Genomic DNA, 14538 nt, shown 5'->3' with positions numbered 1-14538 from the left:
GTTTGGTTTTAGACTAGAGCTCTTACACATTAAAGATTAAATGGGAAATACAGATAGCATACTCTTAATTTAGGTAAAAGTATAGTGAAAGGAATGGAGTAGAAAGGGAAAAATTTTCTCAGAATGCCTCAAGATTTCTAATTACCCTTAGCTCTAACTCATAGTAGCTTCCATCAACAGATTTTATTTCGCCTCTGGGAGGGTAGGCAGGACGCCTTTTTCTCTTGAGCCATAGGTAACAGACACCCAGCCACTGTCTGAAAGTACTGGAGAAACTTTAGCCTTTCATTGCCAGACTGAGCATAAAAACAGAAGTTCCTAAAGAACTGGAGTCTTGGTAACCACGTTCACTATGTAACACATGGCAAAGCATGAACTCTCCATTCAATGGCAGCAATGATAACACCTACCCCGCCAATCACTAATCAGGTCATCATAAAGGACCTTAGGTGTTTCCCTGGATAGCAGCGTTTTTTTTGACAGAACCAGGCTAGAACTCTGTACATGGAATAAGGCCTTTCATAAGAACATACTGCCTCGTCTTCCTTCAGAGTCATAGGACAGAATGTCAAATGTTCCTAACAGGTTCAAATCGCACTTGGACCAGAGTTAAAATGAAGGCACAGACACGTGAGCTTATTAGTAGTGATTTCTGATGCTGGTGAAATTGGCCAGACTGGAAATTTCATGCCAGCAACATGTTTCGTAATCACCACAGTTCCTTGCCCTACACTGAATCTTAGGATATCACTATTCGTTCACTGTGCAGTCCCCTTCAGTGGCAGGGACAGCTGTGACACGTGCACATTCTTTTCCACTTAGTGAATCAGTTCACATACTTTCTAGATCATTCTTCTAAAAAGATTCAACAGCCTCCTGAGCTTTCCTGTGTGATTAAAAAAAAAAAAAAGTCAAAGTAGATTGTACTGACCAAACTCAAAACCAATGCTATCAGCTTACTACAAACCAACGTCCAAACCCTACAGACTGGAATCTGCATTCTCTTCCCTTCATTTCTAGCAGTCTCTCCTCACTCAACCCAAAAGCTCCAGCCAGCTGCACAGAAGTCACCTTCAAAACACCAGCTTTGTTCAAGCATTCCCTCTTTTCCCACACCTGAGCTCCATCCTGCCTTTAAATTGTGGAAGCCTGTCCAGAGTCTTCTCGTTAGAACTAACCTTTCTTCACCTCCATTCCTATAAGACATGGTTTGTACCTTCGTGAAAACTCTTATGGTAGGCTGCCCCGGATGCTGGTTATTTTACACATGTATCTGCTTTCCTCTCAGGCCCAGTAACTCCCTACTTTGAATGCATATTAAAATCACCTTAGGAAGCCTTGGAAAAGTGGCTGATTCCAGGACTCAGCAAAGATAAGTACAAGATGCATCCAAAATAACATCTTGTTATGCTAGAGAGTAAGGAAATGTTGAAGAAGAAAAAAAGTGATGGGAAGGTGGGGGGATATGCCACAAGGATACATAAATCAGCTTGAAAGAACTTCCATTGGCCAAATTTGGGGAAATTCGAGCACCAAAGTAAGTATAGTAATAAATTATAAATCACTAAAAAGTGTAAGAGTTCATGAGTCCACACCAATAATAGATAAATAAATGGGAGAGGGGGGTTCTCACTTAAAAAAGAGCACTGAATGCCAAGTGGTAAATGAGGCTCGAGTTAGAAAATCATCATTTTGCAACTCTGATAGTAAAGACCAGTTTAGGCAAAACATGATCGTAAAGTGTTTGCTTACTGCCTGTAAGGTTAAAAATCGTAACTATACAGTGGAGAAATCGAACAACACCTTGAATGGGTGCGTGAATCTCAATTAACATAAAAAATGAGAGGCTGATGGACATCTGTGCCTCCCTGAGAAGGACACATCATCACTTATGTCATATTCTGGCTGAGAATATGTAGTCTGAATATCATCATGAAGAAACTAAGAAAACCCAAAACATGGAATGTTCTATTAAAAAAAAAAAAAGTGTGGGTGGGTCAGTAGGAGGTGGAGGGATGTTGTCTTAAAAAATGTCATTATCATTAAAAACAAAGAAAGGCTGTGAAAATGTTCCAGGTTAAATGAATCTAAAGGGACATGAAAACTAAATGTAATACCTGATCATGGAATGAATTCTGTATTGTTGAAAAACTGCTTTTATAAAGTACATTTTTGGACCAAGTGACAAAAATGGAATATGGATGACAGATTTGATAAAAGCATTGTATCTGTATCAATTTCCTAAAGTTGATAACTGCTGTGATTATATAAAATAATATCTCTGTTCTTATGGAAACATTCATTGAATTTTATAGGGATAAAGGGACACGATGTTCACAACTTATTCTCAATGGTCCTTGAAAAACCTTTTAATTCCCAAACTAAAAATTAAAAATACCCGAAGACCTTTTCTGGTTTAACTGTTTAGAGTAAGGCCCAGATATTCTGTTTTTAAAAAAGCTTCCCATTGAGAACTGCCTATGACAGATCTTAAAGCACGGTCCTCAGACCAGCAGCATCAACATCACCTGGGAACTTGTTAAACATACACAAACATACAGAACCAGCAATCTGTTTTTTAACACACCCTCCATGTGATTTGGATGCCTACCCAAGTTTGAAGCCACTGAGAGCTCCTACATTCTATATTTCTAGCTCCTATATTCCCATAAAACTTAGTAAAATGCTTTGTGCATAGTCATATCTCAAGAAATTCTTGCTGAATTTAGTCTGACAGTGAATGATAAGGCAGAAATGACCACTGAGGCACTTGGAGATGATAAACTATTCTAAAGGTCCCAGCTAAAGCATCACTCTGAATTTCTAAAGTGAATATAAAATTTATTTTGAAAGCAATAAAGGAAGTCAGATTACTCAGAAGGTTAGTAAAAGCACTGTTGTCCCAAAAGGGAACATATCAGTTTACAGTTTGTTAAGTCACTGTCAACTGAAAATATGTGATAACTTATGCAAGCTATTAGACTGGTATTTAAAAATTAATTCTGTGGTTCTGGAAAGCAATGCACAGAGATTAAAAAGCCATGCTGTGTGTATCATGCAAGATCTGCTTGGAAAACACAGCATTCATGAGGCTGTGATGTGGCCCAGATTTGATGAGGATGGCCAGATTTCAGAAGAACATCCTTTAGATGGCATCTGGAGAGAAAGGACTCCTATAATGAGAATGAGCTGACCAATTTGCCTACTGGGTACAAAATGAAACAAATAAGTATATTTTTAGGCAATTCTTTTCTATCTTGAGAAGTTAAACTGTTGAAGATACTCTAAGGATGGAGGGTATCATCCCTGCCTCACCACATGCCTTTCTAATTGGCACCCTGAAAGATTTCACAGGAAAAGGGTGTTACTTTGGTATTGTTGATTTAAAGGTTATCTAGTCACAGCAAAGCAGAGAATTCATCTTCAAAATTCACCTACTTCTTGAAAAGCCCATCGAATGTCTTGGCAATTAACAATTCCTATCACCTCTAGCTGTTCCCTATGTGAGAAGGCTCAGAACTCGTCTTACAAATTGCTCTTTTGAAGATCAAAGGGAAGCTGAATGTGTCTGTGTGTGCTCTCTATGAGACTGTAATTTAATAGAATTTTTAGAGAAGGCTTGCTGGCAGTGTTTGGATGACAGCCCCAGGGCAGAGGATTCAGGGGAGCTTGGCCACTCTTCCCTTTGGAGAGTCTTCCCTGTCTTTAATTGGCACCTCATTAGAAATTAATGAAAATGACATCCTCTGTTCTTCCTGCTCTAGGCATCGAATGCTACAAAAAGGCCCATCACAATTCATAACACATTCAATTTATATAGCAATGGCTCTTAAGCATTATTTATGAGATGTGAATTTCTTGTCAGCAGTTAATAACCTGTACAGAGTGGAAGGGGAATGGAAAAAAAGATTGTGGGAAAAAAAGAAAAAGATACATATATATAAAGATTTTCTGTAGTGAGAAGTGTTCTGTTTGAGTTCAAACTACCTTCCTGAGTCTTCACTTTCAGCAGTAAATTACTGTGCTTCCCCCCATCTAAAACCTTTCAGGGCAATTAAATGTCTCTCTAACACTCCATGCATCCTCAAGGAAATAACTATACAACTCACCCTTTCCTGGAGAGATACAAGCAGACAGGCAGGAAGAACACATGAGCTATTTGTCAAAGACAGTCCCAGAGGTGTATGTTCCCATTGCTGTCCTTTATCTTTTGAAACGTAGCAGCTGACTCAGTCATTTTTCTGGGCACATAAGTATAATGCTCTTTGTGGGCCAAATTGAACTCCCAGCTCTCTTTGGGAAGGCTACCTCTGGAGGGATTGCAGAAAGCTCAAAACTTTCTTCTCCATAAGAAAAATCAAATATTTCTATAAGTAGACCCTCAGAATTGGGAACAAACCAAGGGACTACATGTTAGATCACTTAAAAAGAATGCGAGTCTGTGGCAAACCCAACAGGCACTTAGAAAGCCAGCCTCCTGCCCAGGAGGCGAAGAGCACAACATAGTAATCCTTCCTCACTTACCAGGGACAATTAGGTTGGCTTCACTTAGGAGCATGTGAAATCATCTAACATGTATTTCTAGATTTTTTTCAGCAGTGTTATTAAGACCTTAGGAAATTAAGTGGTTTGCATCAAAGCTGAAGGGTAAACTGGGAGACTTGGTTACAACACCTCAGGATCTCTCAAAGCTAAACTGTGAACTCTTAGTGCTTGCCTGACAAGGAGAGGAGGTATTAGCCACTGCCAGAGGCAAGACTGCATACTCCATGGACTGACTGCCTGATCCATTAAGGCAAATCCTATGTAACACCCAGGATTCAGTTACTTTCAAGAAGGAAACAAGAACATAAGGCACAGGAAAATCCCAATTCCAGTTTAGAAACAAACAAAGGCCTATGTTATTATCTAAAATGGTCAGATAGGTTTTGCCACACTGGTGACAGAGTGACCTGGTGAAATACCACGGTAGTTCCAGTGAAGACCCAAGCAATAATTTGCACAACAAAAGAGTAGATAAACTCTTTGATATGGGCGAAGGTGTTTAGCCATCAGGCTCCAGAGTTTCCTTGGCTAACCAAAGTATTCCCTCCTTACCTCATCAAGAATGTAAAATGACCTGGCAGGGATGATCAAGACACAGCCTAAGAATAAGATTCTGGGCTCACCTGGGCCATACCACACACATGAACACAAGTGAAGTTTGAAAACTCTGTTGGCAGTCTCTGCCCCTACCTCTTACCCTACACCTCTCCTCTTCAGGAGAAAACTAAATGCCAAGCTAAAATATAAAAACTTGTCTGGTGACACCTAGACTCCTCATGCTGGTCTCTATTTTCTGCAGATGAATATATGTTTCTGTGATGTACCACACACCTGTGTGTGCAACAAACATGATAGAAACAGAAGTTTCAACTTCGTTTCCATGAGAAGCTGGTACTCCCTCATTGCCTTCTTATTTACAACAGGGCAGATGATTGAGGGACAAGAGCAGCAATAGACATCTCTTCAGAAGATGAAGGACCTGGAGTAACAGTCAACCTTCTAACTGCTGAGAGAACCATCTAGTTCTGACAGCCAGCATCACTGTAGGATATCTATGGATATCCCAGAGGTAAAAGGAGGGTTCTTAAGCTCACTGCTAAAGACAAAAGATATATGCAGGATTCTCAGAGACTAGACCTAGGTCTCCAAGTTTGCCTGGTGACAGGTGTCCCATAGAACAATTTTATAATTCTACGCTTTAAAATCAGGAAATAAAAACAGGGACAGGAAAATTATCAATCAGCCTGAATGGTACAGCTATACGATTTTGCTCCTATGTGGTCGAAGAGAGAGAAAAGATTGGTCTAAGTTTTGTTCCACTGTGGGTATGCATAAAATTTTTAAAAATACACCCCTGTGCAGAGTTGATATTACACTGGATAATATAGAAAAAAGGTTACTTTAAAGCTATTTTCAAGGGGGTTAACTGACAATGAAGTACGGTTCAAAGAAAATAATTTTCTAATCAAACTTTAATTTAAAAGATATGGGGGAGAAATCTTCCATTTATTATACACAGTAAAAAGCTCATTCAAAATTAATTTAATATCTGAATTTTATGGTACATATCCCCAGAATTTTGCTGGTTTGGTTAATTTCTAAATAAGTCATCAATGAGAAGGAACCAGAGTAATATGCAGTGGGGAGAAGTTGAAAGCAGTAAGTAGGAACAAGGCAACTAAAGAAATATGTGTCAAAGTATTGGGGGACATTTTTGCCTTTTTTGTACGTGCTTAGAAGAATCCTCTATTCCTGATTTTTCAAACTCCAAACCTATAGCTCTCAGGGAGGTACTTAGGAGAACAAAACAGGACTTCAGCCTCTTACAAATAATTTCCAAAGTCACGCGCCAGGGTGTCAAAGACACAGTCTCCATCATGCCACTGGAGAAGATGCTTACCGCAGCGGCACGATCCCAATTCCTGCTGCACCAGCTCCAGTTTGGTTTGGCACTGGAAGCACCGACGTCGACTCTTCTGTTTAGATCGGCTGGTTTCCTCGGATCGTTCATTATTCTCCAGTAGTCGTGGCCGTTTCACTGGCGAAGCCTCATTCTCAGACTGTGAATCTGACCAAAACAACACATTTGGGGCTCAGGGTTAGTGACTAGCCTGGCGAGTACAGCTGATTAATGTACTGCCAGGCATTCTTCTGACCAGGCTACTACTGCCCTTTTCCAGGAACTGGACCTGTATGAGCAAGAGCCAGTTCTGACTGGCCTGGTTTATACTGTACAAATTGTGACAAGCATGAACCTTTAGGGCTGACTTCTAACAAGCAGGGCCTGACCCAGGAGAGGAGGATGGGGTGGGGAAAGGGGCCTCAACAAAAATCAGTTCCATGTTATTTTTCAAAATAGATGTCTATCTCTATGAGGAGACCATTCAATCTGGAAATGAGATCTTCTCTTTGTCTGTACCCCTTCTTTGGGCCCTAGCTAATTACTGCTTGTATTGGTTATCTACCTCTCCTTGGATGTCTGCTTGTCCTCAAGATAATGTAATTCTTTAGAGAAGGGACAACGTCTAGCACTTCTTTACACTGCCATGGTTAGCACAATTCCATATCTAAAGGCAGTGTTTGACGGAGGATCCATAATCTTTTCTAGTAAAAATACTCACGTTTCTACTCCTAAACACATGAAAATCAGGTTCTAATATTGGAAATTATTCTAACTTCATTCAGGGTTACGGAGTATCCTGCTTATTTACCAGTGAGCTCTCCTATGGCCTCCATGGTGGAGTAGTAAAGAGGCAGCACTTGGTACCACAACCCTAGAGTTGCTGCCAAATTGGCAAGTGAAGGGAGGCGTAGTGTGACAATTTGTGTATTTATAACCTTAAAAAACTAAAATACGATAAAGTTTATGTCATAGGCAGGCTGTAAATAACTCTTGCCTTACAAAAGAAGGCAGCACTTGCTTGGCTCTGTACTCCTGGAATTGCCACCACTGTATACTGTGGATGCACTGCTTGCCAAGGTTCCAAAGTGGTTTGTGTTAAAAAACCTCTGGAAGAGAGTTTCCTAAATAAATCTTCAAAACAGATCTAGATCTCACTACTTCTCACCTGCCCCCCATGCTGGTCCAAACCATCACTATCTCATCTAGCCTAGTATAACAGCCTCTTAACTGGTCTCCCTGCTCACCTCCATTACTCTACAGTATATTCTCCACATAGTAGCCAAGTGATCCTGTTAAAAATCAAGTTAGAATTATTTCACTTCTCTGATCGAAACCCTCTAATAGCTACCCTTCTCAGAGAAGATGATTTGCCCTCCTCTCATCTCTCTCACCTCATCTCCTGCTGCTCTCTCCTGTTGCTCCATCCACACTGGCCTCTTTACTGTCTCCTACCTTAGGGACTTGGTATTTTCTATTCTCTTTGTCTAGAGCACTCTTTTCTTCGATCTATAAGGGACCTAACCTCTTTCAAGTCACATTTTCTTTTTTGACATTTATTTTTCAATTACAGTTGACATACAATATATTAGTTTCAGGCGTACAACATAGTGACGACATTTATGCAACTTATAAAGTGATCACTCTATCTAGATCACTCTTGTCTCCCTTTCCTAGAATTTCCCTTCCTCCCTTTCTTGCTTTTTATTCCTCCATAGTATTTATCTTTTAAAATTATCCCCCAGGAGAATGTAAACTCCTGGAGGGTAGGAATTTTCACCTGCTTTGTTCACTAATATGCCCTCCAGGCCCACAACTCAATATATATTTCTTGAATGACTGAGTCTTCTACTAGGCAGTCCTAATTTTCTATTTAAAGTGACTCTAGTGAGATGCAGAAGATTGTTGGCTACATTTCAATGAAGGTTGTCTGTATACTTTTTCCCCACTGGCCTCCTCTGTATGAAGAAGATGCTGCACTTTATCAGAGAATACTCACTGGTCCTGACAGTGACAACAGTAACAGTTTGCTGCTCATACCCCTCCTCCCCAACCCCATCCCAGACCACCACACTATGCAGTGACTTAGGGGAGCCATGCACTATCCTTAGCAATTGTAAACTTCATTTTTCATCTAATTTAGTTCTTCCCATCCTACATGACATTTTCTCCCAATACAAACCAACTAAATAAGGCCTTTGATGAAAACAATTGAAGATCAAGTTCGGCCTATTGTCTAGCTCTGCTGAGAGAATCTGTCCAAACCCAGTCAGTGTGATGGCTAAGGCAACCACAGACACAGCCAGCCCTCTCCCCTTCCCCCACAAGAGCAACAAGCAACAATCTAAATGTAAATCATTACAAAGTAGTCAGCCAAAAGGAATTCACCTTGTATGAGCCACACTGCTCTCTGGGGTTCCTTTTTCACAAACTAGCAACGACACTATTTGTATTAATAACCCTATTTAGACTTTTTAAAAATTTTTTAGTAATGAGAAATTTCTAGAGTAAAAGCTGTAACAAAAAAATGGTGTTTGTTCTGAGACAAGGTCTTAAACCTGGAGCATCTTTATAATAAATTATCCCACAACTCCAGAGGGTAGTGTGGAGAAGAGAAATGGAGGTCTGCACATGGGAGGTAGTGGAACCCTTTGCATTTATTAACATTGTTAAAATCTAGAGGGCCTTGCCGTGATGCCAACTTACCTCTAGTGTAAAAGGGCAGCACTCAGGCATAAATAAGCCTTTCATTCACACCACTATCTGATAGAATTGAGCACGTGTCTGGAAATGCAGAGCTCACAAAGCTGTTTTCCACATAAATCTGTCTTGAACTGTCAATGTGCTGTCTACCTGCATAGCATTGACCTCCATTTCTAAAGTAAACCTTTGCTACAAGAAGATAATTTTTCTTTCAGCTATGTTTCTCACAGCTATTTTTAAATAAGCAAGGAATGATATGTGAAGATAATATTTTTAAATGTATGATTCCTAAGATTGGGAGATAGAATTCATATTTATGGAATCATAATCATCAATGGTCATCACCAAACAACCCACCTAATGGGCCTCCCCAAAATTAGGGGGCCTGTTCAGGCCTGATCTCTTTTCTAATTCCCTACCTTGTTTGACCAATAAGCATTCAATAACAAAACTAAGGAATAAATCTGCTTGATTTCATGCTGAAATTTTCCTTTATCTATTCCGCATTATATATAAAGACTACTGAATTATTTGTTCTGGTAGGCAGGAGGCATGGGACATTCCTGAAATAATGGGTCCTAAGAGAGGTTTCTGATGCTGCCAACAGCTTCTGGCTGCACTGCACTGGCCATCCTAAAAGAATACCATTCAGCTCTAGTCAGTCCTCTGAGAGTCAATATCTCGGCATCTGTACAAGTCTAAGATCAAAGAAATAGAAAGTATGAGCCATGGGAAGCAGTCCTCACTGATTCTGAACCAAGACAGACAAATTGTTTACCAAAATGTGTTATTTTTTAGAATCAAGGATATGTCCCCAGATATTGAGAGATCCAAAACTTTTATGATCTGGAATATGACCACTTAACCTTCACTCAGTCCATGGTCTATTAAATGGAGAGGAATCCTGTGTCCTTTAATGTTCCCTACCACAAAGAAGGAAGGGAAATAAGCTCTCTAAACTGTTTAGCACTCTCCACACACTGCCATCAGGGAGGTGACTGTGTTATATATAACTTCTTGGTGAAGCAAACCATTCTTTGGCATTTTCTCACAAGTCAACTTAGTGTTTTAATTAGAAGCTAATGAAATAAATAGCAGTCTACAGGATCATCATCGTGTCTGCATAAGAAATTTACATCTCCTGTGACAATTATTTAATGAAACTTTGTGCCATGGGGTGAGTTGCTTAAATAAGAGAAACAGATGTCCAGGACAGGGAATCTAATTACATAATAATGAACTAAATAATTCAACTATTCAATTATAAATTTTAGGTCAATTAAAAAGACTACCAGAAAGCAAAGACCCAAACATGGGAAACTAAAGGAACTCTCATTTACTGTCCATATTTAAGTAAATTAAACTTTGATTCTTTACTTTTTGCTCACAAACTTCCTTTCTGTTACCCTGAAGCACTTTAACACCTAACAATCTACTTGGCATGATCTGAACTTGGGCAGTAAGGGTTAAATATAGAGAGAAAGGTGAACAGAAATAACTCTTGCATGTAGCTTTAACTGTCAGAAAAAACGAGTCTTTGCAAGGAGCACGCTCATTAGCAGCAGGAGGCGCCGTAGTGGCAAGCTAGCAACTGCTCCCACCCCAGGAGTTAGGAGTGACTTCTAATTAAGGTCCTTCCATAAAGGGCCAACGAAGCACAATTTTTTCCCCAGTATGCTGTTTCTTAAGAACATGATCTAGTCTGTATACACCCATGCAAGAGCTGCCGCACTCCCATGCCAGACTCCCTCTTCATCTGCCAATATTTAATAGAATGAGAAAAATATCACAGATCTCCTAGTCAAAGGAAAGTCTGATCAAGAATTAAAATGTGATTAAATGAGAAAGAAAAATCTTAAGAAAAAGTATTTTATCTATCAGTTTCCTAGGTTTGAAGGTAACTGCTATTTAATTTGTGACAGAGAAACAAGTATACTGATTTTAAAACATAATCTTTTGAAGAGAGAAATTCTTCTAATTGTAGTTTCTTAGCCAATTGCAGAAAGTAGTGATAAGAATTTCAATTTAGAAACATAGTTTAACTGGAAAGCCTGACTGGAGACAACAAACAGAGCTACTTCTTTTAAAATTCTGTTTTATATCTGACAGAAATTCACATTTGTTCCTTACTGTCACTGTTCTTGTCTTTATTACTTATGTTCTCTCCCAGAAATTTCCAAATAAATTGTGTCAGGCCTGTCAGAGTTAAATCCCAATCTCTCTTAATCTCCTGTCACCGTGTAGCTGGCAGCCTGCATATACCTGGGGTGGCTAACCATGACTATGGCCTTCTGACATCTCAGGCAGGCTCTTAGCCCTCTGTACAAGCCAATCCTCATAATTTAGATTAGAAGAGTGGGAGAAGTAAAGTGGCAACGATAAGAAGGAAGCCTTCTTCTATTCACTTTATCCACACCTTCCCTCGCTTCTAAGAAAGAAAGATGAATCTGTTTAATCTCAGTTTCTATGACACCTTTGAGGCACTCAATCAGTTTTTTTTAGAACCTATCACAGTCTCCTGACAAACTGACATTTATGATCCCAACAGCCTGTACAAATATCAATAAGAGCAATAATTAATGAACCCTCCCCCCCACATTGCTGCTGTCTCTCCTTTGACCATTTAAAAGGAGCCTAAGCTGCTAAAACCTCCGGTCCATGAACAGTACACTCTCACTGAAAAAACTGACCAGATACTTTAAAAAAAAGTTTTATAAATACTTTCTATGTTTCTCCTCATGCTGTGCTTTCAGAGTTTATGCAGGGATTAGATTCATCCTTTCCTGGCTTTTACTCTGTGTCATAAAAGACTTCAGGACAGAAAACTCCCTCCTTATCCATTAAAAACTTTTTTCCCACTTTATCCAACTGGGATTTCCCCCTCTTATCTTCCTAATGATTCTTATAACAATTCTGGGATAGCACACCTGTTAAAACACTATTACATGGACAAAGAAGTTCAAGTATTTGGGAAAGGCCAATTATTAAAATTTTGTGGAGAATGCCTTCATTTTGTTTGATACATAATATGCAGATGAATCTTGCTTGAAATATACCTAGGATGCCAAGTCTCAGATCCTATTTTAAAGGTCAGTTGTTCTCAAACTGCCATGCAGTACTGTTTCTAAGCACTAGTCTCTTTCTTCTACTATCTCCACCACCTAACCCCTACCCCCAGGTTATTTTCTCTGGCTCTCTTCTTTGCTATTAGAGATATCTGACATCTGAGGGTGGTCTCCTCCTCTATCACAACCTCAAGACTGAAAGCAGACCTCTGACTCTTCTTCCCTACTGAGAACATAAGATTGGGAGACCTAGGGTATATCTATCTCTTTATCAGTAGAGCTGACTATCTTGGGAATGCACCTGAACTTTTGGGGTCTCTGTCTTCCTCAGTAGGCTCAAAAGACGTAAGGCATCAGAAAACTTCTTGGGGTAATTGTATCATCTAATCATATGATTCTGGTCCTCATGACAGCAATGTAGAAGTCATGTACCCTTCAGGAGATGAGCACCCAAATGTCCCACAGACATGTTTCAAGGACTGGGATCAAATTTGTCACTTCCTCTTCCCACTCTGGTTCCTGCTGGACAGGTAGTGGAAAGCTGATTCTGGTGGCACACCTTGATACCAGAAAAAATGTGATTATGAATTCATCAAAAGATCAAATAGGAGAAGCTAATGTGCCGTGGGAAGAATAAGTCTCCATTAAATAAAACAATGTTTAAAATCATGACACCAGAGTCCAATAATTTTAAAGGAAGAGTTTCCCCCTCAACTTTTCTCTCTTTCTAATCTACCTTTAATTTCTTTTTCTTATCTCTTGTACTGGGTAGGCTTTCTACTATGCTGCTGAATAAGAGTATTGAGAGAGGACATCTTTGCTTTGTTCTCAACCTCAGGAGGAAAGTATTTAGCTAATTTTGTCCAACTTCTTATTGTGAGAAATTTCAAACATATAGAAAAGTTCAAAGAATAGTACAATAAACACCTGTGTATACACCATTCACATAAAACAACTGCTAAAAATCTGTCACCATTGCTTTATCTCTCCCCTCCATATTTATACTTTTTCCCCCTGAACCATCTGAAAAAAAGTTGCGAACATCAAAATACTTCACATATACACACATCTAATAATAAGGGCATTTCTTTATATAACTAAAATATTACACCTAAGAAAATTAAGAATAATGCCCCAATGTCATTCAATTCATATCCAAATTACCTCCATTGTTTTCAAAGGCATGTTCTATCAGGTTTCAAGTGTTACATTTGGATATTATGTCTAAGTCTCTTTTAATATAGAACAGTATATGCCCCTCAAACTCTCTCTCCTTCCTCCTTTCTTCCTTCCTTTTTCCCTCCCCTCCCTTCCTTCCAAATGACATGGACTTTTTGAACACTCCTGGTTAGTGGTCCTGTGGAATATACCACATCCTGGATCCTTTCTAGCTTATCTATTTATTTTAATGGCATCGTTTAACTTCTAAGGAAGGAGATTTATAATTGCACATCTCCTCTGTTCCATATTCAAGACTAGAGATTAAAACTTCCAGCAAGCAGCTGACAAATCCACATGGTTGGAAGGTTGGCACAAGTAAAGGCAGGTGAAGAAGGGCAAATACTGTGTAATCAACCCAGTTCCTACTGCACCTTGGCAGTGGGGAGAGAAATGCTCTTTCTCTGTCTCCACTGCATCCCTGTCACATACTGGACATCAGAATGTAGTTTGTCTGTGCCTTGGCAAGAAATGGATGGCAAGCGTTAGGACATGGGCTAGCTACTATTGTTTTAGCTTATGATTTCTTATAGTCTGATGACACTGTCTGTGACTGAAGTTCGTCCCAGAAGGCCACAAGTCATTCCTCCAATTATCTCTTTTCCAATAGCTTCTTGGCCTTTTTATGATTGCCCTTCCCCTCTTGACTGACTCTACAGTGTTGCTAATTGTTGCTATAAGACAGTTCTTCATTGCTGAATCATTTGACTCTCCAAAATTCTTCCTTATTTTCAACTTAAGGAAAAATTTCACCAGAATAAAAAACATAAAGCAAAAGCCAGGAGGGTTCATTTGCAAAAACAACCACAATCTCATTAAGTACAATAATATTCTCAGTTTATATGATCTAGTTTATTTAGGCCTCTAGATTAATTACCACTCTATTCAGGGCCATGACGACAGTCAATATCTCATTTTTTCTCAAGTGCCAACTATAGGCCAGGCACTGGGCTTTGAAATGGCAAATCAGATGGCAGTGATCTCTCCCCTCAAGGTCACAATCCAGAAAAAAACATATTATATACAAATAAACCTACAGCATAATAAGTGGCATATGAATAAATGAACAGAATATAAATGAACACAAAATGTAAAAGTGATAAATTC

General features: G+C 39.3%; 1 protein-coding gene across 2 annotated transcripts in view; it reads right to left on the bottom strand.

Moving 5' to 3' along the window:
* ZFAND3 (zinc finger AN1-type containing 3) overlaps positions 1 to 14538 on the bottom strand; it is a 332486-nt gene that overhangs the window by 20961 nt on the left and 296987 nt on the right. For both annotated transcript variants that reach the window (XM_011354552.2, XM_011354553.2), the window contains one exon: positions 6446 to 6613. In XM_011354552.2, the coding sequence (XP_011352854.1) occupies positions 6446 to 6613 (168 nt within the window). The remainder of the gene's footprint in view (positions 1 to 6445; positions 6614 to 14538) is intronic.

Source organism: Pteropus vampyrus, unplaced genomic scaffold (assembly GCF_000151845.1).
Source record: "Pteropus vampyrus isolate Shadow unplaced genomic scaffold, Pvam_2.0 Scaffold18, whole genome shotgun sequence".
NCBI lineage: Eukaryota > Metazoa > Chordata > Mammalia > Chiroptera > Pteropodidae > Pteropus > Pteropus vampyrus.
This window is presented reverse-complemented; position numbering and strand designations above follow the sequence as displayed.